The 26,943-nt window shown below is 56.8% G+C and overlaps 4 protein-coding genes across 8 annotated transcripts in view; 2 read left to right on the top strand and 2 right to left on the bottom strand.

Moving 5' to 3' along the window:
- Window positions 1–7,082: 7,082 nt before the first annotated feature.
- SLC49A3 (solute carrier family 49 member 3) lies at window positions 7,083–16,182 on the top strand. Of its 3 annotated transcripts, XM_060655599.3 has the most exons (10): window positions 7,467–7,602; window positions 10,546–10,704; window positions 10,889–11,102; window positions 11,264–11,340; window positions 12,340–12,477; window positions 12,615–12,731; window positions 13,472–13,624; window positions 13,866–14,023; window positions 14,250–14,359; window positions 14,912–16,182. In XM_060655599.3, exons 1-10 carry the CDS (start codon window positions 7,468–7,470, stop codon window positions 15,082–15,084), a joined length of 1,434 nt encoding a protein of 477 aa, XP_060511582.1. In that variant the 5' UTR covers window position 7,467; the 3' UTR covers window positions 15,085–16,182. The 3 variants fall into 3 exon arrangements, with proteins under 3 accessions (XP_078302526.2, XP_078302527.1, XP_060511582.1); XM_078446400.2 differs by lacking the exon at window positions 10,889–11,102 and having other exon boundaries at window positions 7,083–7,602; XM_078446401.1 differs by lacking the exons at window positions 10,546–10,704; window positions 10,889–11,102 and having other exon boundaries at window positions 7,083–7,602.
- Window positions 15,991–19,594, bottom strand: MYL5 (myosin light chain 5). Its single transcript, XM_060655601.2, has 7 exons — window positions 19,519–19,594; window positions 18,866–18,973; window positions 18,602–18,677; window positions 17,718–17,822; window positions 17,169–17,247; window positions 16,380–16,428; window positions 15,991–16,092 (listed from the first exon to the last, which is right to left on the bottom strand). The coding sequence occupies exons 1-7, from the start codon at window positions 19,519–19,521 to the stop codon at window positions 15,991–15,993; spliced, it is 522 nt and encodes a 173-aa protein (XP_060511584.1). The 5' UTR covers window positions 19,522–19,594.
- Window positions 19,595–23,014: 3,420 nt separating this feature from the next.
- ATP5ME (ATP synthase membrane subunit e) lies at window positions 23,015–24,650 on the top strand. Its single transcript, XM_060655600.2, has 4 exons — window positions 23,015–23,148; window positions 23,378–23,432; window positions 23,993–24,091; window positions 24,576–24,650. The coding sequence occupies exons 1-4, from the start codon at window positions 23,113–23,115 to the stop codon at window positions 24,599–24,601; spliced, it is 216 nt and encodes a 71-aa protein (XP_060511583.1). The 5' UTR covers window positions 23,015–23,112; the 3' UTR covers window positions 24,602–24,650.
- Window positions 24,651–25,253: 603 nt separating this feature from the next.
- PDE6B (phosphodiesterase 6B) overlaps window positions 25,254–26,943 on the bottom strand; it is a 35,623-nt gene continuing 33,933 nt past the window's right edge. For 2 of the 3 annotated variants that reach the window (XM_060655598.3, XM_060655597.3), the window contains one exon: window positions 26,193–26,430. In XM_060655598.3, the coding sequence (XP_060511581.1) occupies window positions 26,369–26,430 (62 nt within the window). In that variant the 3' untranslated portion in view covers window positions 26,193–26,368. Of the gene's footprint in view, window positions 26,431–26,943 lie in introns of all 3 variants that reach the window. The other variant, XM_078446399.2, reaches the window with a different exon arrangement.

Below are 26,943 nucleotides of genomic sequence, written 5' to 3'. Positions count from 1 at the left end.
ATCACCTGTGGTAATTAATAAACAATCGAGTCTGCACCCCGTGGGTCCCGGCGGCTGCAAACAGAGAGGCAAATACCCATCTATGCTGTCACGGGGTTGCCACGAGCGACGAGAGCCAGACCACATTGTTGAGATAAGCAGTGTGGACAGAGGGTGTGCAGAGTGCTGCCGCTTGCCCAGTAAATGGGGATTATTGCTTGCTTCCTATGTGCTTGCCTGTGTTAAGATCCTTGTGGGTTGCCGCAGGCTGGTGGCAGTAGCAGGACTTCTGTGTCTCTCTGAATCCCCTCACAAAGCAGAGAGGGATAAAACCACAAAAGGAACGGGGCGTCTTGGTAGCTCAGTTGGTTCAACGCCCGACTTGAGCTCAGGTCATGATCTCATGGTTCGTGAGTTCGAGCCCTGTGGGTTCTGTGCTGACAGCTCGGAGCCTGGAGCTGCTTCGGATTCTGTGTCTCCTCTCTCTGCTCCATCCTCCACTCATGCTCTGTCTCTGTCTCTCAAAAATGAATAAGCATTAACATTTTTTTTAATTTTTTTTTAACGTTTATTTATTTTTGAGACAGGGAGAGACAGCATGAATGGGGGAGGGTCAGAGAGAGAGGGAGACACAGAATCTGAAACAGGCTCCAGGCTCCGAGCTGTCGGCACAGAGCCCGACGCAGGGCTCGAACTCACGGACCGCGAGATCGTGACCTGAGCCGAAGTCGGATGCCCAACCGACTGAGCCACCCAGGCGCCCCAGCATTAACATTTTTTTAAAAAAACCCCAACAAAACAACAATCAGGTGGGCTGCAATGACCTCAAAGAACACACACAAATAAAGACATCACTCTACACAAACAGATACCCATTCATTTCCAATGTACATGAAAAATTTCCTAAGTATATCATACCATACACAAAATGTCATACCACATGATACACAGAAAACTGAGATACTAATTTCAACCATACAGAGAAAAAGGTTAGACACCCATCTCACAAATAAACACTCATGTCTCCTCCTTTTCTCCACCCCCACAATACTTACTTTCCACCTCAGAACACCATGCTAAAAGATTCATCGTGCCATATCCTCAAACAAAAAATTAGGTCCTCGTAGAGGTGTTTTTGAAGAGTAGATCCTATTGGAAGGCAGTTCTCCATGAATATCTCATGTTTCTGTTTCTGCATGGTCCAGGTCGTCAGAGCAAAGTCATTTAGAGCCTAATTAGGAATGTTTGTCTCAGAGACATTCCAGTATAGTCAGGAAAAATACCCATCCTTCCCCTCCCTGGAGAAGATTTGCTCATATTCCAGTGCGAAGAGAAGGTCTCTCTCTGGAACGCAGGGTGGGGAGGGTCACAGTAGTCCTAAGATAAGAGTTTCCTATTTCAGGGTTCCTCTGAAACGTACCCCACTGCGTGCATGCCACCTGTCTGCCCATGGAGATAAGACCCGAGGAGCCAACACAAAGCATTGCCCTTCACCTCCGACCTGGGTCCTGTGCTTCCTGCATACACACATACGTGACCTGTGGTAGGCTACCTTGTTAGCTTACAAGTACAGCAAAATTTCAGACCCAGCACAATTTCTGATTTAACACATGCTCATTTTATGCCACACACACACACACCCTTCACATAATACAACCAAAGCATTAGATGCCTGTTTTTCCCACCCATTCAGACAGAAAAAAACAGATAAGCATTTCACACCATTACGTATACGTGCGAGAGACCCATCTTGCACCGCACGTACCAAAAACCATACAGTCTTACATAACGCACCACGAACACACACTATCATACCATCCCGTACCAGACACACAAAACAGGTGCACGTCAGGCCATGCGCAACATTAGATCCTTATTTCTCTCGTAAACATACTAGACGCCACTTCACACCATGCATGTACAGAACAACTGGCCACCTCACAGTGTGTGCATATGCACCTGTGAGAACTCTGATCCCCCCTCTTCTTTAGCTGGCTGAACAGGTCTGAGCAGCACGTAAAAAATGGACCCCAGAGTCCTCCTTGGGAGGGGCTGGCCAGCTGGGGCGGAGGATACTTGTCATGACTTTGAGATGTAATGAGCCTCCCAGGCTGACTTCCCTGGACTGTGGCAGAGACACAGAGGGCAGATTAGGGGAGGCAACCCAAGGGCTTTTCTGGTGAGAGCCAACTGGAGTGCAGACCACAGCGACCAGGGGTGTTGTTCATTTAACTAAACAGGTACACATTCCAGTGCAGATGTGTGAACTGTTTTCAGATCGACTCCCCGGTTGGCCTCCCATAAGGATAAGGACTGGGGCACACCGTCCTTTTTGAGGCAGCCTGCGAATCCAGATGCTGATTTGCTTGCTTGCTCAGTTCCCTGCTGTGGGGCAGTGTTGGTGTGTGTGGGCTTTCAGCAGCCTTGAACTCAGGGAAAGCAGCACGGAGTGGACGAAGGTGTGGGTGCTGGGAAGGGAGGCTGTGCTTCTGGAATCAGACAGGCCAGAGGCTGTTGTCCAGGATGTGCGTCGCAGGGTGGGGTCAGGGGAGAGGGCCACCCTGTGGAGAACCTGCTAGACAGGCCAGAAGGTCACCCACCCCACACACTTCTATTTTCTCCCGCAGCTGCGTGCTGGCTGTATCCTGTTCCAGGGATTTGGGTGTGGACATACCAGCTCCTGCCCTCAAATAGTTGACATTCTCTTGAGAGGAGCAGATAAAAGACGAGTAAAGACCAAACAAACAGGATGGGCGTGGCCATCTCATCAGATAAGGTGAGATTTCTTCCCTGATACTGTCAGTGAAGGAGGCGTTGCCTCTACTCTATTCTTGGCAAAGGGACTGCTCTCAATCGCTCAATTGTGAACAAGACACTATTTAGGGAAGACACGGGTAGCCTGAAGAAGTCTTGACTGGTGCTAGTTTGGGTTGCTGATGGGAGTCTGTATTTGGTTAAGAAAAAAGGAGATAAAAAACTGAAACACATTTAGTCATAATTGTGTGTTGAGTGTTATTTTAAACAAGTCTTTAAAGGTCGTGTCAAAAGGAAGACACCAGGTGGAGATCACTAAAGGGCCCCTTCAAGACGCGGTGGTCCCAAAGGTGTGCGGATGTGTTCTGGGCTCAGGAAGACACTTCTGTGGGTGGTGCTATACCTGGATTCAAAATCTGAGAAGCGTAGATGCTACGTTGAAGATAGTTGTCCATAATTTCAATAAAATGTGAGAGTGGAAAGAGTTGTTTCCAAACAAATGTGCTTTCCATCCTATGTGAGTTTTTGTTTTATTTTATTTTTCATGTTTATTTATTTGAGAGAGAGTTTGCGCGTGTGTGAGCAAGGGAGGGGCAGAGAGAGAGAGGGAGACAGAGGATCCGAAGCAGGCTCCGAGCTGACAGCAGAGAGCCCTATTCAGGGCTTGAACTCACAAACCGTGAAATAATGACCTGAGCCAAAGTTGGACGCTTAACCAACCGAGCCACCCAGGTGCCCTATGTGAGTTTTTAAAATTAAACTTATTTTGAGATAATTATAGATTTAAATGCAGTTGTAGGATATAATAAAGAGATTCCTTGTACCCTTTGCCCAGTTTCTCCAAAGATAACATCTTCAAAACACAACTGTATGGTATCACAACCCCGATACCAACATTGATGAATCACAATCTTAGATTTCTCCAGTTCTGCTTACACTCATATGTGTGTACTTAGCTTCACGTGCTTGTTTCACACATATTGGTTCCTGTATCCACTGCCACAGCCAAGGTAGAGATTTCCATCACCAGGAGGACCCTATCTCCCACTTGCCCCCTCATGCCTAAAACCACTAATCTTCTCTCCACTTCTAAAATTTTATCTTTTCAAAAATGTTAAAAAATGGAATTGTGAAAATTAATAAAGGGAAAGTTCACTAAAATGGAATAGGGAGTTTCCACAAGTGAAGCTCTTAATTGCAGAATCAACAGGAGGGGAGGGACCTCCTAGGTTAGTGCTATATTGCCACTGCTTTATTATCCCACCAGGAGGAAGGTTTCCTTCTCCCCCAGCAACAGCCCAGCCAATGAGAGATTGCCACAGCCCAGCCAATGAGAAGCCGCTACACTTCCAGCTCCTAGCTGGACTTTCTGCCCTCCTGACTCTCTCTTTCCTCTCTGAAAGAGCCTCCTCTGCTTTGTTCTCCAAACTAGCCTATGGTTTTTCGGTAGGTTGCTTGCCCCGGACTGCAATTCTCTGCTGTTTCCAAATAAACACATTTTTGCTGGTAAAATAAGTGGCGGTTTTATTTTTAAAGTTAATAGATCATAAAGGATATAACCTTCTGAGTTTGGATTCTGTGCACACCCCCCCCCCCCCCCCCCCCGGCATAATTACCCTGAGATTCACCCAGGCTGCTTCCTGTATGAACAGTCCATTCCCAGTGAGCCCACTCCACGGTCTGGATGCATTGCAGTTGGCTCAAACATTTACTCACTAAAAGCCATCTGAGTCATTTCCAGTTTTTAGGTATCACAAATAAGGCTGTTATGAACATTTGGGTACAGATTTTTGTTGAAAATAAGTTTTTATTTTCCTGGGATAAACTCTGAAAGTACAGCTGCTAGGTCATAAGATAACTGCTTATTGGTTTATAAGACACTGCCAGCCTGTTTTCCACAGTGGCTGTACCGTTTACATTCTTATCAGCAATGGATGAGTAACCGAGTTACCCACAACCTCACCAGCATTTGATGCCATTGTTTTTTATTTTATTTTAGCCATTCTGAGAAGTGTGTAGTGGTATCTCATCATGGTTTTAAGAATTTTTTTAATGTTTATTTATTTTTGAGAGAGAGAGAGAGAGAGAGAGAGAGAGCGCACCCCCCCCCCCCACACGAGTGGGGGAAGGGCAGAGAGAGAGGGAGACACAGAATCTGAAGCAGGCTCCAGGCTCTGAGCGGTCAGCACAGAACCTGACTTCGGGGCTCAAACTCATGAACCACGAGATCGTGACCTGGGCCGAAAGTCGGACGCTTAACCAACTGAGCCACCCAGCCGTCCCCATTGTGTTTTTTTAATTGTGGTTTTAATTTGCATTTTCCTAACGACTAATGATGTTAGCCATTCATTATTATTTGCCATTTGTATTTCCTCTTCAGTGAAATGTCTCTTCATGTCTTTTGCTAATTGAACTTTCGCTTTGCTTTTTTACTGTTGGGTTTTGAGGGTTCTTTATATAGTCTAGATACCAGTCCTTTGTTGGATATGTGGTTTACAAATATTTTCTCCCACTCTATGTCTAAAAAACGCTTTGTTTGTTTATTTATTTACTTTTGAGAGAGAGAGAGAGAGCATGCGAGAGCAAATGTGTGTGCTTGTGTGCAGGGGAGGGGCAGAGAGAAAGGGAGAGAAAGAGAATCCTAAGCAGGCTCTGCCCTTCCAGGAGCTGGAACTCATGAACTCAGGAGATCATGACCTGAGCCAAAATCAAGAAGATTCCAGGGCTTACCCAACTGAATCACCCAGTCGCCCCTACAAAACTCTTTTGATAGGAATTGTATTAATCTTATGGATCAATCTGGGGAGAACTGACATTTTTACTATGTTGAGACTTCTGATCCATGAACATGGTACATCTCTCCCTTTTTTATAGGTCTTCACTGATTTCTTTCATTTGTGTTGCATAATTTTTAGCATTCAAGTTCTGTGTACAGTTTGCTAAATTTATACCTTTTGACCTTAAAAATATAAGTCAATTATTTTACCAGCAAAAAAATGAGTTTACTCGAGAATAGCAAAGAATTGCAATTTGGGACGAGCAAGCTACGGCCAAAATCACAGGCTAGTCGAACAAACAAAGGAGAAGAATGTTATTTTAAAGAGAAGGAGGAAGTTGGGAGGGGTTGTTTTGAATTAAAGCCCATTGGAAAAAGACAAGAGTGTACAGGGATGACAGTTTCTCACTGGCTGAGTTGTAGGGGTGGTTAATTTCTTGCAGGAGATGCATCATGCGTATCTTTTCCTGTTGGGGCCTGTAACTGATGATTCTTTCCTATTGACAATTCTGTTAGGGTCTGTACTGGCAATTTCTGATATTGAATGGTACTGCATGAGAGCTCCCCCTTCTGGACTCCTAACTCCATTAATTTTTTTTTTTTTTTTTTTGAGAGTCAGCGGAGGGGCAGAGAGAGAGAGAGACAGAGAGACATAGAATCTGAGGCAGGCTTCAGGATCTGTGAGCTGCCAGCACAGAGCCCTACGTGGGGCTCGAACCCACGAACCAGGAGATCATAACCTGAACTGCAGTCGGATGATTAACCAACTGAGCCACCCAGGCACCCCACTGACTCCATTTTTATTGAGGTTTCCTTTTATTAATTTTTACTGACCCGGGGGGGGGGGGGAGGGTCTGTAAAATTTTTTAAAGATTAAAAATTTTTAATTGTCCAAAGTAATTTTAAATGGTATTGTGTCTTTCATTTTAGTTTCCACATGTCCATCGTTGGTATGAAAAAATACGACTGTGACCTTACTGAGCTGCCGACTCCACGTAAGAGCCCTAAGGATGGGAGGAGGGGCCCTCTCAAGCTGAGCAGGAGGGTCACAGAGGTGGACAGGAATAGCGTCTCGTCCATTTATGTCAGCCCCATAGAGATCACGGGCGACCTTAGGAAGAGTAGTATTTGGAGAGTAGAAGGGAAGATTTCCAAGGTGGACTTCTGGGTGAGGAGGAAGCTGGAGAGGAGGCTGGCCCACCACAAGCGTGTTCTTGTGGGAGAGACAGCAGACATCCCCTCCTCTCTGCCTTGCAGCTCACGGTTCTCGCCCCACTCTGCCCCAGCTGTTTCCTCAGTTGCAAACTGCAGACAATAACCGGATGGGGGAGGCTGAGTGCCCCCAGGTCCCCAGGCCCTTTCCCTGGGCAGGCCAGGCTAGCCTTGGACCCTGCCTTCCTCCTGAGCAGCACCAACTCTGCCCAGTCCCCTGGTTCCTGCTCCCAACAAGGGCCCAATCTAATGCCTCGTCTGGATTCGAGGCTCTTGGCAAACTGACCCCAGCCTCCTCTTCCACGCTGGCCTCCTGCCGCTCCTTGTGACTTGTTCGGACAGCAGCAATTGGGGTGGGGGAAAGTGTAGGGGACCTTTCCACAACCCCTTTCAGGAAATGCGGACCTCGTGCCGGGCAGAGTTACTTCATGGGTGCCCTCTCCTGTACCCACCCGCGTGGGCGTGTCCGCCTTGCGACCGCACAGAGGCCGTGACCTCCTTCGCCCCGGCGAGGGGACTTTGTCCCTGTTTTTGTGGCAGAGACTTCCATCCTGGCCAACGGAGCTGGGTCCAACTTCATGACTGGTATCTTTCCCCCTGGGCGGAGCAGCGACCGCCGTCCCTCGGGGCGGGGACTGACCCCGAGCGCCCCGTCCCGCCCCGCCCCGCGCGCCTGGCACCACCTTCCGGGGCGGTCCTGGCCCGGGCGCCGCGTTCCTCAACCCGCGCGGCGGGAGCGGCGGGCGATGGTTCTGCCCGCGGGGGACCGGCCGGGGGCCGACGCGACCCAGGCCCTGAGCGCGCTGTGGGACTACCGCGTCTACGCGCGTCGCTGGGTCTTTCTGCTGGTGCTCAGCCTTCTCAGCTTCTCCAACGCCACGGTAGGGGGTCTGGGGTCGCCTCCGTCTCCAATGCCCCGGTGCGGGGGTCTGGGGTCGCCTCCGGGCGGGGGCGGGCGGCCCGAGCTGGGACCCCGCCTGAGTCGGCGCGCTTCGCACCTTCCAGTGTCCCGCTGCACCCAGGGCGGGGTCGGTGTGCATTATGGGACCGCTGGGAGTGGGGGAGCCGGCGACCTAAGCGCGCGGCCGCGGGACCAGAGGCCCTTCTCCCAGCTGTGGCTGCACAGGAAGTAAAGCTGGCATCTGTCCTCCAGGCGGCCCAGCCTGAGTCCTGTGACCTGTGGTAGTTTCGAAAGAGTCCCTCCATTCCTCAGGAGGAGGTGGGGGTCACTGTCATAGCTGGAGAGGGGTCTTCCTCCCGAACACCCAACGTCTGGCTACAGGCCTTCATGATCTGGCTCTTGCCCTCCCTCTCCAAACTTCCCACCCCAGTCTGCAAGGCAGTCAGGGCTCAGCCGCCTTGCTTACCTGTGCACTGGAACCTTCGCTGGGTTTCTGAGTCAGTATGCGGGACCCTCACAGGGGGCCTTCCTTACCTGTGTGCACAGCCTCTCCACAGTTCCCCAGCTGGGGTCCCCAGTGACCCGTTACCTGTTCTAGAATGGTTCCCACTGCTGGCAGTGACCCTGCAGAGACCGGAGACCGGTTGAGCAGTGAGAACAGGGTCTACCACTTACAGGGGCTCAGCTCCCCAACCTGCTTCTCTCCAGCTCACCCCTGAGCCCCCAGCTGTTCTGTGCAGAGGTTTGGGCCCCTCTTTCCCTAGCCCGTCACGTACAGCAGGCTCAGTGGGGGTGTGGGCAGACACCTCAGGGAGGTGTCCAACCACTCTTGGATGTTATTCCAAACTGATCAGGGCCTTTTGCCTCTTTTCCTTGCTGACTGCATGTGGAGAGCCAGCCTTGTGCTGGGACCAGGTGGCATCCATGGCCTGGGCTGAAGTCTGCTGTGACTCTGGAAACCTCTTTTCTCTATGGGACTCTGCACAGTGGCTTGTCGGCCAGGTGCCTCTAGCTGCTAGGAAGCCGGAGCTGGCTCTGGGCCCAGCGGTCTGAGGACACAGCCCCTAGAACTGCTCTGATGACTCCGAGAGGGGACGGGTATCATGAGTGGCCTCGAGAAGTCCCTTGGACCCTGAGGCGGTATCCTGCTGCACTCTCCTTTGGTCCACAAATCATTACGGAGCAAGCAGGACTCTCATCAGGAATTACGACCCCTGCTCTGGTCACCACGATAAACACTGACCATGAGGCTAACCCCAGCCATGTCCCCTCGTGGACTTGTCTGCAGCCAGGTGACCACAGCTCTATGGTTCTGAGAGGGCAGTGTCAGAGGCAGGTGGAACAGTGTCTGGAGTGAGGTCTGGGTGGCCTCAGAGTGACCCAAGGAGACAGCCTAGTGGTCTGGGCAAGAGCCGGCACGTGGGGCATCTGTCAGCACACTCAAAGGGATACAAGGAGGCACCTGGCAGGGCTGGAGCGGCCTGAAGGGAATTCTTGTATGCAGTGGAGATAAACTGTTGTCCCCATGTTGCCTTGCACAGTTTAGACCTGTCTCTGCCCTGCCAGCCACAAGCTTTGGGGAGGAGCAAGGAATGGACTTGGCTCAGCAGGGTGGGTTTGGAGCACAGACCCCGCGGTTTGTCTTTGCTGGATCAGTTGGGCAGGAACAGGTCTTTTTCTGGACCTGGAAGATCTGTCCTCTGTTTTGTCCTAAAAAAGGGGGTGGAAAAGGAAGGAAAGGCAGCTGTTGCCCAAGTTCTCTGTCATGTGAGACTTTGTGGTCAGTGTCTGTTTGGGTCAGCAAGCCTGGATCTCACTGGCCTCACCACGGAGGGTGTGGTCTGGGGCCAGCCCCTGCATTTCTGGGTCTCTCAGATTTGCAGTGATTGTGCACTTTGAATTGTGCTGCCCTTGTCTTTGGTCCATCCCTGGCCCATCTCCCCTCTCCCGCCTGCAGTAACCCTTGGAGAGCCCCTCCTCCCCTCTTGCCTCACCCGTGCAGGGGTCTCAGCTCCGCCAGGAAGGTCAGTGGTCTTCCCCACTGACCCAGTCGAGCTTAAGGTCTTGCCTCAGGTCTGCTGGCCGAAGGTCTGTGGAGTTGAGTCCCAGCACGTGACAGCACCTACAGCTGGGAAATGTCACCTGTCAGGGAGGGCCTCACGTCCCAAACACCTGGGTCTCCTGTAGGACAGGTGGGGCTGGCTTTGGGCAGGGCCAGCGCATAATCCAGGTGTTTCCACCTGGGACTCAATCACTGAGTTTGCAGACAAGCTAGAGAGACCTTTTGGGCCCCTCTCTCCCCCCGCCCTCCCGCAGAAACATCCCTTCAGCGGCTGCAGGCCCACCCAGCCTCCTGCCCTTATCCATCTGGGTATTCGCCACAGGCACCACAGCACCCCCAAATGTGCTCCTCTGCCCAGCCAGTCTGGGCCATCTATACATCTGTGCGACTGGGAAGCCAGGATCCAGACCCCCTCTTCTACCCTGCCAGGCTCCGGTGCCGTCCAGTACCTGGTCTAGGCCTCTTCATGCCCATGCACTGTGTAGAGCTCCCCTTCCCCCTTCAGACATCTGCCTCTCACTGGCAGCCCTCTGGGCTTTCTCCTTAGAGGGTCAGTCTCGGTAGGGCTTATGATCCTGCAGACTCTGGCCGGATCTTCAGCCTCTGTCTCTGCCCCCCCCCCCCCCCCCCCCCCCACCGGACCGTGCCTGCAGGATGGTGCTGTTCTGCATCCCCGGCACACTGTCTGGCCAACCCCCAACCTGGTGCACTCCCTTGGAGGTGACTGGATGAAGACACTGGCCCTTACGGGACCGCCAGGCACTTTCTCTCCCTCAGGCTGGCTGGCTGAGCCTGGGACAGTGGGTGGCTGTGGTGTCTGTGGCACCTGCTCCATGGGCTGATGCCAGCGTGTGTCCACAGCTGTGGCTCAGCTTCGCACCCGTGGCCGACATGATTGCCCACCACTTCCTCCTCTCCACCGAGCAGATCAACTGGCTTTCACGAGTCTACTTCGTGGCGTCCATCCCGTCTGGCGTGGTGGCCATCTGGGTTCTGGATTCTGTTGGGCTCCGCTGGGCAGTGAGTCAGACCCCACATGAGGGTCAGCTCTTGAATGGGGCAGGGTCCTCGAGTGAGGGCTCGAGAGCCATTGCTTCCTCTCTGGGGGTCTCCAGGCAGAGCCACTGGGGTGGCAGGGCGGAGGGCAGGGTGCTGGGCCGGGAGTCCGGGCTGGCCAGGCAGCGCTCCAACCCCATCCCTGCAGACCATCGTGTGCGCATGGCTGAACTTTGCCGGGAGTGTGTTCCGAACCTTGCCCTTCATGGTCGGCGGGATCCAGGACCCATTTGCCTTCCTCATGGGTGGGCAGAGCCTCTGTGCCCTGGCCCAGACCCTGGTCGTCTTCTCTCCTGCCAAGCTGGCTGCCTTGTGGTTCCCCGAGCACCAGCGAGCCACGGCCAACATGATTGGCACCATGTGTGAGTGGCGGGGGGTGAGGCTGATGGTCTCCCGCGGCTTAGGGAGAGGGTCCTGCCACCTCTGTGCTCCCAGCTCTCAGAGAGCAAAGGGCTCTGCCTGTGGGCTGGGGACCAGGCCTGGCCACGGCTGAGCTGACATGTGTCTCCATCTGTCCATCCAGCAAACCCCCTGGGCATCCTGGTGGCCAACCTGCTGTCACCTGCCCTGGTGAAGAAGGAGGAGGACATCCCCTTGATGGTGAGGGAGCTCATGAGGTACAGGCACACGCATGTGCATTTGTGTGCGGTGTGTGTGTGTGGGCATGATGGGCTCGCGTGTGCACACACGTGTGTACGTGAGTGTTTGTGTGGAATGTGTGCACGAGCCAGTGTGAGTATGCACCTGCCCCTCCCTGTGGCCACACCAGCAAGTGGCCCCGGTGCACGCGGGATTTCTCCACGTGTGCGAGTCCTAGGCACCTCGTCAGACACAGCTCTAGGGACCAGGATGTTGGTTTCCTTGGTGGGGAGAGGCCTTTGGTGAGCTGAGAGGCTGACTGGAGCAGGAGGAGGCAGTGTTTATGGGGCGGGCTGGAGAGGGAGACGAGGGGCCAACAAAGGCCCTGAGGTGGATGTGAGCTTGAGGGGTAGGGGTTGCGGCCAGAGGCCAGCGTGTCTGCTGTGGAGGGAAGGGTCAGCCAGGTGGTAGGTGGTTGCCGTTGATGTGATGGAAACCCCCGGGGGTGTCTAGGGGGAGAGTGATTCAACCTGGCCCAAAGACTCGGGGAGCCAAAGACGCGGTTGCAGCGTCCAGGCGGGGCGTTGGGACTTCGGTTGGGTGGGGCGGGGGGTGGTAGCTCAGGCCAGGTTGGGAGAGGTGAGGGGCTTCCAGCTGTGCAGCCAGGTAAGTGTTGGGTCATTCACAAAGGCAGGAAGGAAGGTTCAGTTGGCAGGCGGATGGGTGAGTCTGGGGTTAAGGTTGTCACCGAGGAAGTCATCTCTGTGTGACATTTCGAAAGCCAGGGCTCCGGATGGAGCAAAGCCGAGCAGACCCCCAGGCTTGCCTTTGTCTGCCTAGGGAAGGCCGGCGGGGGTGGCTAGCAAGGGGGGCCGTGTGCCACCTGGTGCCCAGAGCGGTGGACGTGAAGCCCTCGTGTGCATGTGCACGTGTTTGCGAGGGCCTGCGCACGCACACATACTCGTGTGCTCGCAGACACACTTGCACACGCACGCACACTCACGTGCACCCTCTCCCCAGCTGGGCATCTATATCATCCCTGCCGGCATCACCTGCCTGCTGGCCACCGCCTGCCTCTTGGAGAGCGTGCCCCCCACCCCACCCTCCGCCAGGGCCGTCCACTCCACCTCAGAGAAGTTCCTGGATGGGCTGAAGCTGGTCGGTGCCGTGGGATCCCGGGCTGGGGTCATCGGGGTGGGGAGGAGCTGAGGAGGGAAGGGGGTCAGGACAGGCCCCGTCGGAGCCTCTGCATGTCCTGCGGGAGCTCCTGTGCTGAGCGGCGCCTTCTCCCCCAGCTCTTGTGTAACAGAGCCTATGTCGTCCTGGCCGTGTGTTTCGGGGGCGGCATCGGCATCTTCTCCAGCTTCTCGGCCCTCCTGGAGCAGGTCCTTTGTGTGAGGGGCTACTCCAACGTGAGTGCTGCCCCACCCTGACCCTTTCTCCTGCTCAAGGGTGGGGCTTGGGGGCATTACTGTCACCCTGAAGGCCGTCTGCCTCTGCCTCCGTCAGGTGGCCCAGGACCTCCCCAAGTGCTACATTTCCACACCTAGACAGGGTAACCTCCTGTTGTGGGTGGTATTGAGATGCCGTGTGTGAAAAGTTGTGTCAGGTGCCAAATACAGTCTGAGGATGAGTGGTGGCCCTGAGGAGGGGATGGTGGCGGTGCCCAAGTGGCCTGGGATTTTGCGTGTGCTTTCCGCTATCTTTCCCAGTGTCCCACCCAGGATGGCTTCAACCCTGAAGGCCGAAGTGTCCTCTTGTGATATTTGGAGATTGGAAAGGCCTTGCTCTGCTCATAGCATCTCTGGCCATGCCCTCCCCCGTCTGGCATCAGCCCTGGGTGTGGGATTCATGCCTGGTGTGTTCCCAACTCATGAGGGGCCCGTGGGCACTGAAGGGTGTCTACAGCAACCAGGCCCTTGCCTTTAGCAATTGTTGAGTCCCCGGGGCATGGCGACACAGGAAAGCGGTGCCTCCAGTGGAGGACATGCTACCCTGGCTCATAGCTAATCCTACAGCTGAGCCTTCCCTGTCACCCTGCCATGGGCCTCTTGGTGATGGTGTGTGTCTTGAAGGTGAGTGCCTCCTCCTGGGGCCCCGGTGTCACTGTGCCCCTATGATGGGGTGCCCCCCACCTCCTCTCCCCCTCCAGGAATTTATAGGCCTTTGTGGGGCTCTCTTCATTGTGTTTGGGGTCCTGGGGGCCCTGGTTCTCAGCCTGTATGTGGACCGGACCAAGCTCTTCACCGAAGCGGTCAAGATTGGCTTCTGTCTGACCTCCGTGGTCTGTGTGGCCTTCGCTCTGGTGAGAGTCCCCTCGAGCCAAGACTACCCTACAGTGGTGGGAGTGGGGTGCTCTGGGGCAGGGCAGCTGGCAACTGGGTCAAAGCAGAAATTTCGACCTTCTGCCCACTGGAGTGGTCCCTGGGTGGGATGGGCTCCCCGGTCCCCTGACCCTGTCCCCTGCTCAGCTCAGACAGGGTGCTGGTACAGGGCCTGGCTGGGTCTGGGTGTCCCATCCCTCTGTGTGGCTCACTGCCCCCTAGGTGTCTCAGCTGCAGGGACAGACCCTCGCGCTGGCTGCCATCTGCTCACTGCTTGGCTTCTTTGGTTTCGCGGTGGCACCCATTGCCATGGAGCTGGCCGTTGAGTGCTCCTTCCCTGTGGGTGAGGGTGCGGCTGCGGGCCTGATCTTCGTGCTGGGGTGAGTGTCGGTCCCTCTGCCACTTCCCTGGGACCCCAGAGACCCTCCCCTCACCCCACTCCAGGCTACACAGTGGGTCACCTGCACGTTCTGAGCTGCGTGCAGTCCTAGGCTGGCTGCTGGGGTCCACACTGACCGGAACAGCATGCTGCCCTCAGAATGACCGATGGCACTGAGAGCAGTGAGCGGTGCCTGGGGCAGGGCTGAAGGCCTCGTGGCTGTCTAGGCAGGCCGAGGGCGTGCTCATCATGGTCCTGCTGACTGCCCTGACCGTGCGCCGTGCGGAGCCGTCTGTCTCCACCTGCCAGGATGGCCAGGGCCCACTGGACTGGCGGGGTGAGTGCCCCGGCCTACATGGGACCTCAGGGCCTAGCCCCCCCACCTCTGGCCCTGGAAACTCCCTTCCACGGGCCCCTTCCTCTCGGCATCTTTTGCTCTCCTTGGCACGTGCAGGGCACCCACAGGGCTAGGGCGGGGTAGAGTTGGAGGGCAACAAGGCCGACCTTTCCCCACCAAGGCTTAGTATGGTGGGAGCAGCCCTGAGGCCCTGATGAAAGCTCAACTTTTAAGCCCACGGGAGTTGTTTAAAAATGAGATCAGGGAAAGAGAGAGCGAGGCAAAGAGAGGAAAGAGAGAGAGTGACAGGGGTGAGGATGGCCACGTCCAGGGACCCCATGCCATTGACCTTGGATCTCACTACACCTGGGTCTGTGAACATGCCCTCAGGGCCCGTTGGATGCTGGGCAAGATCTGTTTCCAGGTCACTCTCTGGTCATGGCCAGTGGGGTCCGCGGGGGCTCTGCCAGCCGTGTGGCTACTCTGGGTCCTGTGTGGGGAGCTTGGCCGCTTGGGCGAGCCTCAGAACAGAGCTGGGTTGTGTCTCCCCAGTGTCCATGCTGCTGATGGCTGGCCTCTGCACCCTCTTCAGCTGCTTCCTGGTTCTCTTCTTTCACACTCCATACCGGCGCCTCCAGGCTGAGGCCAGTGCGAGCTGCTCCATCCAGGAGGACATGTCCCCTGCGACCGTGGACCGCGAACCCCACACGGCAGCAACCCCCTGAGGCATCCACACGACCTCCGGCACTGGCGCCCTAGGAAGCTCGGGGCCACTCATCCCTAGAGCTGTTCTCCTGGCCCCGCCTTCTTGTTCCTGGGAGCCCTGAGCCCCTGGAACCCTCAGGACTTGCAGAGATGTCACAAGGGTCCCTGACGAGATCTGGAAGCTAAGAGAGCAGTTAGTGCATCAAGAAGTGGTTCTGGGGACGTGAAGGGGAGGCCAGGAGAGACAGGCTTTGGTCACAGGGTGACATCTTCATGCAGGTGCCAGAGGGACTTGGGGCAAGGCAGGGTGGCCCAGAGGAGACCCTGTGGCTGTGGCAAGAACCACTGGAGCCGTGTGACAAGCAGACACCCCAGTGGCCAGGCCAGACCCAGGGCGGCTGGTGCTGGAGCAGCGTATGGGTGTGGACCTAGCGAGAGAGGCAAGAGCGAGGGGGACATGGAGGGATTGGGGGCCCTGGGGGCCCCTAGCATGACCGAGTCTGGAGTCGACAGTTGTGAGAAAGGCCGTGTTTGGGGGATCCCAAGCCGTAGCTTTACTCAACCTCTGCGGACCACTGAGTGGCCTAGTGCCCTGGGATGAGTGCTAGCACGGCGGGAGGGGCCAGGCTGGGTGGGGAGGGGAAGCAGAGGGAGGACCCCACAGGCAGATGCTCCCACCCCAGCAGGCCCTTCCCCTCCAGACTCTCCTAGTTCCAAGCAAACACTCCCACCCGCAGTGGACCCTCCCCACACTCTCCCTGCCAAGGCAGACACTTCCCCCACCCAGGTGGAGGTTCCCCACCTGCAGACTCTCCCACCCCCAGGTGACACGTCCTCCTCTCCCTCTGCAGACACCGGCAGGCAGGTTTGTGGGTTCATGTTTATTGAACTGGCTGCAGCCCAGGTGGGGACGGGGGCTGTGCCCCTCACTCCTCCTTCTCCTCCCCGTGGGTGAGCACGTAGCTCAGCGCCTTGTAGTCCAGGTTGCCTGCAGCATCGATGGTGGCAAACTGGAACATCTGGTCAACCTGCAAGCCAGTGTGGTGTGGGGGAGGGTCAGGCCCAGGGAGGAGGGGAAGGAGCAAAATCGTCCGCTGAATTACAGGCAACTAACTCCAGCCAGCTCCCAGTGTTGTTTTTGCTTGTGGGGAGCCAGGGGTGGGACCAGGGCCCAGCCACTGGGTGTCCTGCCCACCCTGATGGTGCAGCTTCTGGAGGCCCAGGGAGTATCCCCCCTGGAGCCCAGAGGGCCACACTGGAGCTGCACGGAGGGCCATGGGGGAGGGGGTGGGGTGGGAGCGGAGTGGACCATTACCTCTTCAGTGGTCATCTTGTCTGCCTGAGACATCAACAGCCGCTTGATGCTGAGGACAAGGAGGGAGAAGCCGAATTAGGCTGCTCTGAAGAAAGGGACCGTCACCAGAAGAACTGGAGGGGTGGCCCAGGGGAGCCCCGTGACTTGGCTCTTCTGCGGTGGGATGCCTCAAGGGGGGTGCGCTCACCCTCTAGTCCCACCCACTCACAGTGCAGGTGTCTTTGGAAGCCTGGCTCTAGGGGGAGTCCTAGGCACCAGGGAGTGGTCACTGGGGAGTCCTTCCTGACACTCAGGGGTCACTACCCCTTGTGGGGGGCTCCACCTGCAGGGAGGAGACTGAGGAGGGATTAGAGGCAAGTGCCTGGCACACCAAATATGCCCACCCCCAGTGCTTGGCTGATGTAGCCCTCAAAGGGGGTTAAAGACCCAGTGATGGTACAAGTGGCATGACCAGCTGGGTTACTGGGTGCCCTGGCCTTGGTGTGGGTAGGACTGGTTTTGCCCTCAGTTGCCCTGAGGGACTTGGGACCTTGGGGCAGGCAGCCCAACACCCGGACCCTGGGGCGGGGTGGGGGGGGGCTTGGCGCCCCTCAGGAGAGATGCCCAGGTTGGGGGGGGGGCTTGGTGCCCCTCAGGAGAGATGCCCAGGTTGGGGGGGGGCTTGGTGCCCCTCAGGAGAGATGCCCAGGTTGGGGGGGGGCTTGGTGCCCCTCAGGAGAGATGCCCAGGTTGGGGGGGGGGCTTGGTGCCCCTCAGGAGAGATACCCAGGCGTTTGTGACCAAACTCACTAGTCCTTGTTGATGCTGCCTTTGCCTTCAGGATCCAGCATCTTGAAGGCATTTAGGATGGTCTCTTCGGCATCCGTACCTGCCCACAAAAGGCCTTGAACCAGGGGCTTTTAGGGCTCCAGTCCTGCTCTGGGCCATCCCAGAGCCTTCCCACCTCCAGCTCCTGCGCGCCTGGGAGACTCCACAGCTCCCACCCTGAGGGGACTGTTCTGGGGTCTCTGGAGTTCTACCCACCCTGAGGGGACTATTCTGGGGGTCCCCAGAGTTCTACCCAGGCCCAGAGGTGGAGGGAGTGCTCAGCGAGTGAGGGACAGAGGCTGGCGCCAGTAGGCAGATGGGAGGTAGGCTGGGCGTGTGACCCACAGACGTGGGTACCAGAAGGCTACGCTTTTCATCAAATTGGAAAATTTGGATTTTTATGTGAAATGCCTGGGTTTGTAAGTGTTAGGAGCTAATGAAATATAGATGGCTTTGGCAGACTGGCCTGAAGGCTGCCCCTGGTCAGGGAGAAACCTGGCTCCATGGTGCTCCCCACCCCATGGTTCTCACCCGTCAGCTTCGCCCCAAACATATTCAGGAACATGGTGAAGTTGATGGGCCCCGAGGCCTCCTTGAGCATGGCATCCAGCTCATCATCCTTGACGTTGGTTTTGCCTGTCGCCAATACAAGACAGGGGGCGCTGGGTAGGAATGTCACACTCACCCTGGCTGTTCTTGTTGATGTGTCTGCTGTCCCCACTGGCCTCCCAACTCCATCATTCTCCAGGTGACCCCAGAATCAAGTTGGGGAGACCAGAAGGAGGGCAGTGAGCAGATGGGGGGGACACTTGGCCCAGGTGTGGTGGGGTACAGGTTCTGCACATCGGCAGAACCCCAAAACCTGAGCCCCGGGGAGATGGACTGCTGAGGAGGAGGAAGAGGCCACGCATGGGGTCCAGGGAGACTGTGATCTTACCTGGGTGTAAGGGGGCCCAGAGGAAAGAAACCTACCTGTCCTCCCCTGGGACTGCCTCAGGCTGAGAACGTGGCCCCAGATGGGAAGTTGAGGGGGAAAGGGCCAGTCTTTGGCTCTTCAGAGGAGCATAAATTGGCTCCACATTCTCTCCCGGGTCTGTTTCTGGGCTTCCTTAGCATGCCTGGGGGCAGGAGGGCAAGCCTCCCCGTGCAGTGGTGTCCCTCTGGGAGGTTAGCCCTCCCCTGGAGCTTTGGTCCCAACTCCCCCATCCATGATGCCTGTGCTTGGGCATCTAGTGATGCCCTGGCCAAACCAGAGAGGGATTTCTCCCCCAGGGGAGACCCGGCCCACCTCCTCATGGCCCATGGGACGTGGGATGTCAGGTCAGGCTGTAGGGCCCAAGTGTAGAGCAAGGCTCTCCAGGGCTGGAGGACATTCTGAGGTGGGGTGTGGCGGGGTTCTGCCCCACGGCACATACCCAGGGAGGCATAGGTGTCCTTCAGATCCTCCTTGTCAATAAAGCCATCTCGGTTCTGATCCATCAGTGTGAATGCCTGAAACCGAAGCCAGGGTCACTAGGTTGCCAGGCCAGCCACACCGTGTCAGGACAGGCATCTACTCTCATTGGCTCTGGAGAGAGGCTCACATGGGGTCTTTGGGTCACCTGCCTTATGATTCCCAGGGGGCCCCTGAGTCAGGAGCTTCTGGGTGGAGGGGCCCTGGGACAAGAGCAAAGCCTCACCTCCTTGAACTCCTGGATCTGGGTCTGCTCAAAGTTGGAAAAGACGTTGGATGATGCTCTCTGGGCCCGAAGGCCCCCCCCTTCCTTCTTCTTGGTCTTCCTGCTGGCCTAATGTGAGAACAGCGAGGCTGAGGGGCCTCCAGGCTGGCATTTTGGAAGGCAAGGCAGAGGACGCATGGACTATAGCACCAGGGGCTCCGGGGGAACCCCAAGCCCGGGTCCCTGGGCTGGGATGGCTGTAGGCGCCCGGTGTGGGTGTGAGGAGCCCTGACAGCACAGCACCTGCAGCTCATCTTGAGCTTTGCCCTGCCATCCAGCCAGGAGGAACCGGCTGGGCCTGAATACCCAAGGAGCGGATGGGTTGTGCAGGTGGCCAGCGAGTGGGTGGGGCTGTTCTCGGGACCCTGCCAGGGTGAAGGCCAGGGCCCTCGTCTCTCACCCCAGACCTGCATGGAGACGGCCACGGAGCACAGATTTCCTCCCCACTGCACACACCCTCACACATGTAAACAGACTCAACTTGTGTGCACACACCCACCCACCACAGGCTTGTGCAGGTGACGCAAGTGTACGTAGTCACAATCGCACACTGTGCATAAACACACACACACTCACACTCGCTCCTGCCCCAGTGGCCTGCAGGCCACACTCACCATGCCTAGGTCTGCCTGATGCGATGGTCTGTGCCCTCCCTGCCTAGGTTGCCTGTCTTAAGCTCCTACCCAGTCCCCCAGGACACTTCGGGCTCCGGCTGCCGCTCCCTACAAGGGCAGGCGCAGGGCTACCCTGGGGACTGGACAACTGCAGAGTGAGCTTTGGCAGCTGGCGGGTGACTCAGATGCCCATCTTGCCCTGCCCGGCAGGGCCCCCAGGTTTCCAGGCACCTCCCCACTGCCCCTCACCCAGAAGCTTTTGTTCTCCTGTTTTCTGTACACCTCCAGGGCCACCTACATGTAGACCAAAGACCCGGGAGCTATGGGAGCTAGAGGAAGGAGCACCTTTCCCAGATTTGCACAAAGTTACTGTGAGTGGCCTTGGGGGCTGGTCACCACGTGCTCCTTGAGCATGTTGTGTGCACCCTCATCTATCTGCCTCGGTGGCAGAAAAGTCCCAGGGCCCCGTCCCCATGGCAGGGAACTCCTTGCCTGGGACACAGTGGGGATAGCATTTCTGGGATGAAGGGCCATCCACATGGGCTGGGCCCTGGGCCATTACTCGGGCAAGTTTCCCCCCTACATCGGGGCCCAGCAGGCAGAAGCTGGGGAGGGCACACAGGTGCCTGTGAATGGTGCCAGGTACCAAGGTCACCACAGAATCAGGGGCTGAATGTCCTGGTCCTGGGTTGAGGGGAGTGAAGGTTAGGGGTGGGAAAGGACGGGGGTGGGGTCTGTAGGCTGAGCAGGAGGAGGGCGCTTGGTGGCCGAATGAAGTGGGCAGGCAGGATTCTGCAGTTCCACACCTGGGGAACAAGCCCTCGGAGCCCCTGTGCCTGCACCTGGTAGGGAAGCATCAGCTGCAGCCAGTCTGCAGGTGCGTCTGGGAACCACATCACATGTGAGTGCCACTGTAGCAGGGTCCTGCCCCTTGGGGCACACACCTTCCATCATGTGACACCCCTGAGGCGATCCCAGGGGCAGCTCACTGTTGGTCTCCACTAAGTATGAGACAACAGACACTGTGCAGAACCTAGGGAGGCGTGACATGCCTGGGGGGACTTGGGGGCTTCCTGGGGTTCTGTCTGGAGGACTCCCAGAGGGACAACCTGTCACTAATGTGGGAGACCCAGGCAGGGCTGCACTCTCAGCTGGGCAGGGTCTGACCGTGATGCCTGGGGAGACCCTAGCAGGGCTGCAGGAGTGGGGACCACTGCAATGAGAAGGGAAGGCATGTAGGATCTGTGCTCAGGAGGCCCCTGATGTGAGGAAGGCCAGAAGACACTGGCAGGGACCCTGGGGAGGTTTCCTGGGCTGGTAGCACTAAAGATAGCCGTGGAGTCTGGCTCCTGGGAGAATATCGGGATTCAACATGGACAGCTGGCCCTGACAGGTGCAGGGGCATCAGCAGGCGGTCCCAGTGTTCTGAGCCAGGTGGGAGCCCCCTCAGCCTTCAGGAAGGGCCCTGGGCCAAAGGAAGTCTCCCTCAGCTTTAGGGGTCTTCCCTGGGCAGCCATGTACACAGGGGCATGTGTGCCTGTGTGTGCCCTCCACTGGTCCCCTCCCCGTCTCCCCCGCCCCACTGGAAGCTACTGGTATGTGCTCTCTACCAGCACTCTGGCCTCATCTTCAGCCCAGGAGACATTTATTTTTGATTCTGGAAGCAGGAGTTGCTGAGGAGTCCTGTTTATTTTAAAATCCAGGGAAGGGAAAACACACTCATCACCCGAGGTCATCTGCCTAGCTGCTCAAGGGGGTAGGGGTGTGCACTCCGGATTGCCGCATGGCATGTTGGTGAAAGAGGGTTATTTTGTGCCTTGTGGGGTCAACATGTGCGTACAGTCTCCTCAGGGAGCGATGAGGGGGCTTGGGAAGGCCCTCCCCCCACCCCAGGCCGGGCAGAAGCACCAGTGGAGGCATCAGGCAGAGGTCTCAGAGTCCTTAGAGAAGAGCCTGGTGACCCTCTAGGATGGGCCTCCTTATTCCCGCCGCCATCCCAGGAAACAGCGCAGGTGATTTTCCAATTTCTCGGCTGGAGTCCCAGAGCCAGGACTCCAGAGCAAGCTGCCGAGCCAGAAGGGCCTCCCTCCATGCAGATTTACTGAGCACCTGCTTTGTGCCCTGGAGTTTTAGCCTCTGCATTCCATTCTCTTTAGATTTATAGTTAAGCTGTCTTTGGAAACAGAAGGGTATGGAAGAGTAGGGAAAAGTGGGCTCCCTCCGTCGTATTGGGGGCCCTAGTGAGCCCCAAACTCTGGTTCTCAGGGAGCTTCTGCCTGGATCAGTGCAGGGCCCAAGGGGGTGAGTGGTCCTCCTGTCAGCCCCACCCCCACCTGATTGCCTTGGGAACCACGTGTCCGCACAGCCAGCGCTGTTGGGAGGCTGGCTGGCTGGTCACCACTGCCCCATCTTTGGGCAGTCTCTGCACAGCTGCAGCTGACCTGTCACGTCTTCACCAGGACTAACCACAGAAGTGGGGGAAACCGGCTACTCTGAGGGGGACAGAGTAACTGGAAGGTTTACCCCCTGCCCGTCCCACCTTAAGCAGCAGAAGTGGGAGAATGAGGGCCCATCTGGGGGCTCTGTGGACCCAGGGGCCCTGACTGAGGTGGACCTTGGAGCTTCAAACTGCAGGGTCTGGAGGGCAGCAGTCAGGGAGCAGGTCTGCTAGCTCCCAGGAAGACCCCAGCCCCCTGTGCCGGAGAAGTTCCTGCTCTGCTCTGCTCTGCTCTGCCCTGACAGGGGACTGGGGACTGAGACTGGGGGCGGGGGGGGGGGGGGGGGGTGGTGGCTCGAAGGGGCTCCCAAGGCAGTGCCGCCCCCGCAGGGGGTTCTGAGGCCACCATAATCAGCGGGGCCTGAGTGCAGAGGGGCTGGCCGCAGCCCCCCCCCCCCCCCCCCCCCACAAATGGGCGAGGAGCCTGGGGACCAGGGGGCCAGCGCTCAGGTCATACTTAGTACCTAGACCCGGTATTCCCTGTCCAAAACCTCAAACCCCTTTACCGGCCAAGGCCCCCTCCCAGTCGGTCCTTGAGGCTGACCTGGGACGGCCAGGGACCTGGACAGGCCTGGGCGGGGCTGCAGGCCGCACTCCAGCCGCCCGGCGTGGGTGGTGGTGGGCTCCTTCCCCGACTTTCCAGGCCCTGACGGGAGAGCCCTGGCAAAGCAGGAGGATACGGTGCAATCTATTTTACACTTTGTGACTTTTGACTTGTAGTTTTCAAATATTTGGACATATAAAGGGCGGGCTCGATTGCTGCTCGACCCGGCCTGACAGCGTCCGGGGCTGCAGGAGACGTGGCGGGAGGCCAGCGCCTCACACCCAGGACAAGATCACCCGCGCCGCCCAGCCAGAACCCGCTTGCTCGGCAGTCGCGCACGCGCAGCTGGTCGCGAACAGCGCGCCCGGTGACTTCCCCGCCCCGAGCGGGCGCACGCCGTTCCATCTCCGCCCACCGGGGGGCGCAGCGGTGCCCTTGCTCGTCGCCAACGGCGCATGCGCTCGCCCTGGTACGCTTTTACGTCTCCGCGGCTCTCCGAGCCCTTGCGGCGTCCTCCTCTGATTGTGCTTCCGGCGTGAAGGTTACCGACAAGATGGTGCCGCCGGTGCAGGTCTCTCCGCTCATCAAGGTGACTAGGCTTTGCGGCTGTCGCCGCGTGCTCGGCTCCGTGTGGGCTCCGCGTGCGCGACCTCAGGGAACCCTGGACCCGCGCCCCCGCGGGTGCGACCTGCCCTCCCCCCTCCCCGCGCTCCCCCGATCCCCCGATCCCCCGATCCCCGCCCTGCGCTTCCGACCCCGCCGCGGGCTGGGACCCCCACCGGACCCTGACCCCGCCTCTGACGGCCCTTTCCCCGCAGCTCGGCCGCTACTCCGCCCTGTTCCTCGGCGTGGCCTACGGAGCCAAGCGCTACAGTGAGTGACCGCGGGCGGCCGCGCCGCTGTCTCGGCCGACGGCAGAGGGGGCGCTGGGGCTTCTTAAAGCCTGTTGGGGCTCCCCAGGGCCGTCTGCTAAACCCCAGCGAAGGGCGAGAAGGGGGGCAGAGTGGGAGGCGCCAGAAACCCGAGCGGACGCGGCAGGTGTGTGGGTTGATTTGGGACTGGCTCAGGCGGTCAGGACCCCAAGTGCATCCTGACGCAGGGCAGCCCCTGGGGAACAGAAAAACGGTGAGTTCTAGTTGACACCTGTGGTGCCAGGTGGGTGTGGGAGGAGTGCTGCGGTCTGACGCGGGGCGGCCTCTGGCGACCTAAAGGACTGGGCGAAGTACCAGCCGGGTGGCAGCGGGGACCCTGCAGCTGCCCTCTGGGTTGGGCTCTCTGCGGAGCGGGAGCGGCAGGCCTTCTACATCGAAGTAAAGGGTGGGAAGCCGGGGCATCGGCATTCCCAGTGCACCTGAAGAGACTGAAGCCCTGCTAGGCAGCGTTTCAGTGAGGAAGTTCAAGTGTCTCCCCACCTTCCCATTTGCCTTAAACAGGCTACCTGAAACCCCGGGCGGAAGAGGAAAGGAGGATAGCCGCTGAGGAGAAGAAGAAGCAGGATGAACGGAAACGGATTGAGAGAGAGCTGGCAGAAGGTACTCGAATTACTGCATCGTACAGATTTGCCCTCCGCCGGATTTTAGACACACAGTGCTGCTTCGCGGGGCCCCACCGCGGAGGGAGAAGCCCCCTCTCTTCATCCAGCACCGGCCCAGTGGGTCCTGGGGGTGTGTCGGGGGGGAGATGGAGCAGAGGCGTGGGTGTGGGGACATGATGACACCTTGCCTTTGGTGAGGCTCGGGTCCCTAGGCCTTAGAGGTTAGTTGTCTGGGAATGTGACCTGGTGGTGCCACCTGAGAGGGGCCCACAGGACCGGAACCAGGCTCACCTATCCCACTGACTGCTCTGGCAGGTTCCAGTGAGAACATGCGGGCACAAGGAAGACCAAGGACAAGGCTTTAAGCAGAGCGTAGCCTTGATATCTAGCGTAGCTGGATACTGGGTGATGTTGAGCTGAGATGGTCTGTTGGGATTGCCTGAGGCTGTAATAACACGTATGTTTTCTTTTGAACCTTTCAGCCCAAGATGACAGCATACTAAAATGAGCTTGCCTCCCTGGAACAGTGTGGATGAATAAAATTTTCTTTCTTGTTACGTGATGCTCTCCTGGACTGTCCCCGCTTGTCTCATTTCTGGACTTGGGCTTGGTTTATGTGCAAGTGGGAGTGGGGGTGGGGAGGGGGAATTCAGAAGAACTGACTAGCCATCACAGACTCAGGATGCAGTGCGCGAATGAGCCTGTGAAACTCCTCCACTTCTCTTGGGCATCGGGGGGGGGGACCCCAAAGGGAGCAGTTTATAGTAGCGACACAGCCAGCTTGGGTGCTGTGAGTGCTGCTTGGTCTTTGCTAAGCCCTAGCCCACCTGTTGGGTGGGCCGTGCAGGTGTCAGGATGGGACCTGGATCTCTATCCCCCTGTTGTGAATCCTCTCCTCGACCCACAGGAAGACATGTGGCTGCCCGGGGACCCGACTGGGGTGCTGCACAAGCTCGTTATCGGACTCAGGCTCTTGCCGAGCTGACAGCCGGGTCCTGCCCCTCCTGGCTCTGCCCCTTCCAACCTCTGAGGCCTGGTATTGGAATGTTACTATTTCCCAGTCACAGGACTTGAGCAGATTTCCCTAGGCTTTGAGCCCAAATTTCATTGGTAAGACGAATTCATTTGCAAATGTGAGGAGAAAATGAGAAGCAAGCATATAAACACTTTAAAGCCTTGGTTTTAGTTATGGTGAGGTTTGAGTGAGGCCACCTCAGCTCCTCCTGAATTTGGTGGGATCTGTTCCAGTGTGGCCAGCTGGTGCTGAGTCCCTCTGGAGGAGCACCTGGCCCTAATCACAGGCGGTCACCAGGTGTCACTGCTGAGATGGAAACTACCTCCATCTATGACTGGATGGCTTGGTGGGGGGTGCTCCCCATTCTCTCTCCCCACCTACCCCATGAGCTCTGGAGCTCTAGGAGAGGGCTTGGGTGGCATCTGAATTGGCCTTACAGCGACCAGTCTCAACCTGCAGCTGAGAGGAGTTTACTGTGGGGTTAAGTGTCTAGTGTCTGGGCAACAAATGCTTTGGAGTTCACATTATAAGGACTTCAAGTTAAAAGCCCTTAATTTCTACCAGATAATTAGTACGTTTCAAATGGGAGTAGTGTTCTGTTTGGGTGTGGCTATCCCAATTCATAAACATTAAGGGAACCCTCACTTGTATAGGAGTTGGGCAGACCCTAGGCATGGCAGTGTGCCCCCCTGATCTCAGGGTCTGTCAGTGCACCTCTGTGCACAGGGCTGTTAAACGTATTTATGCACAGGTCACTTGTGTCTGATCACTGCCTCACTTGAGCAGTGGCCTTGAGCTTTCTGGCAGAATTTTCCAACAGGTCATATGTGATGTGCCTGTCATTTCTGCCGAATTAAAACAAGGGTGATGTATTTTGTTTTTATTCTGAATTTCTGGTCCTATTTTCCCTTAAACCAGATAGGCAATGGTACCTACGTATCTTACTTGCCCATACACACATAAATGTGCAGTCGTGAATGTTCTCACCCAATGCTTTCAGACACAGTTCGCAGACCCTTTCCGAAGATCTCTGTGGTATTGCTATGTACCCAAAAGGTGGATGAGCGTAAGGTAGGCTAAAGTGTTTAAATTATTCATAGTTGACTTTCATTTATAAAAACACAAGCCTTAAAAAAAATTCAAAATATTCAAAATTGTCTTCAGTCACTTCATTGGGCTTCCTAACCTGTAGCAAAGGGTTAGAGGTGGAGTCCCAGGAGGTGTACGGGATGAAAGAGCGGTCCGAACACCCGGGGCAGCTCACAGGATGCAGCAGGTTGAAGACTTGGGGGCGGGGCCGCCATTGCAAATCTCTGTGCCCCCTGCAAGAGAAAACAAGATGCTGAGTGAGAACCGTGTGCACTGGCCTTGCTCCTTCCCTTCCGCCCCGTGTCCTCTACCAGCCCTGCAGGATGAAGGGCAGAGTGTGGGACCTGCGGGGAGCCTAAGCTGATTAGTCTAGCCAGGGCTCAGCCTTTCTTATCTTAGCTCTGGTGACACTTTCAGTTCTGCCGCCCCCGTCCCCCCCCCCCCCCAACCCTGAAACATTCCTGTTTACATTGGTTCCCTCCCCATAGCAGGAAATAGCAACAGAAGTCCCAGAGCTGAGGTGGCCAAGCACAGGCAACAACTTCAGGGATTCCATCTTGGGGGTGTGCTGACTCATTGCGATGAAGCCACATTCCCACAGCAAGGGGAGGGGCGAACAGGTAAAGAAACGTTCTGAGTCGGCACAGGGAAGGGTTCATGCACACTTGGCTCTTTTAGCTCACTTTTTTTCTTTTAATTTTCTTTGTTCTTTTTTAAACAGCTCACTTATTTTTTAAGGTCTTCTG

This window comes from Panthera onca, chromosome B1, assembly GCF_046562875.1.
Source record: "Panthera onca isolate mPanOnc1 chromosome B1, mPanOnc1 haplotype 2, whole genome shotgun sequence".
NCBI classification, from domain to species: domain Eukaryota; kingdom Metazoa; phylum Chordata; class Mammalia; order Carnivora; family Felidae; genus Panthera; species Panthera onca.
Note: the sequence above shows the minus strand (reverse complement) of the source record. Positions and strands in the feature narration are given on the sequence as shown.

What these genes read in the sequence shown, in the direction of transcription:
- SLC49A3 (XM_078446400.2), top strand. Translation starts at nt 7,119, where the DNA reads ATGCGGACCTCGTGCCGGGCAGAGTTACTTCATGGGTGCCCTCTCCTG. An exon ending in AGGAGGACATCCCCTTGATG is followed by an intron (nt 11,341 to 12,339) that starts GTGAGGGAGCTC and finishes CCCTCTCCCCAG; the next exon opens with CTGGGCATCTATATCATCCC. An exon ending in GGGCCCACTGGACTGGCGGG is followed by an intron (nt 14,360 to 14,911) that starts GTGAGTGCCCCG and finishes GTGTCTCCCCAG; the next exon opens with TGTCCATGCTGCTGATGGCT.
- MYL5 (XM_060655601.2), bottom strand. An exon ending in AGATCCAGGAGTTCAAGGAG is followed by an intron (nt 18,678 to 18,865) that starts GTGAGGCTTTGC and finishes CTTCGGTTTCAG; the next exon opens with GCATTCACACTGATGGATCA. An exon ending in ACAAGATGACCACTGAAGAG is followed by an intron (nt 16,093 to 16,379) that starts GTAATGGTCCAC and finishes ACTGGCTTGCAG; the next exon opens with GTTGACCAGATGTTCCAGTT.
- ATP5ME (XM_060655600.2), top strand. Translation starts at nt 23,113, where the DNA reads ATGGTGCCGCCGGTGCAGGTCTCTCCGCTCATCAAG. An exon ending in AGGTCTCTCCGCTCATCAAG is followed by an intron (nt 23,149 to 23,377) that starts GTGACTAGGCTT and finishes CTTTCCCCGCAG; the next exon opens with CTCGGCCGCTACTCCGCCCT. An exon ending in TGAGAGAGAGCTGGCAGAAG is followed by an intron (nt 24,092 to 24,575) that starts GTACTCGAATTA and finishes TGAACCTTTCAG; the next exon opens with CCCAAGATGACAGCATACTA.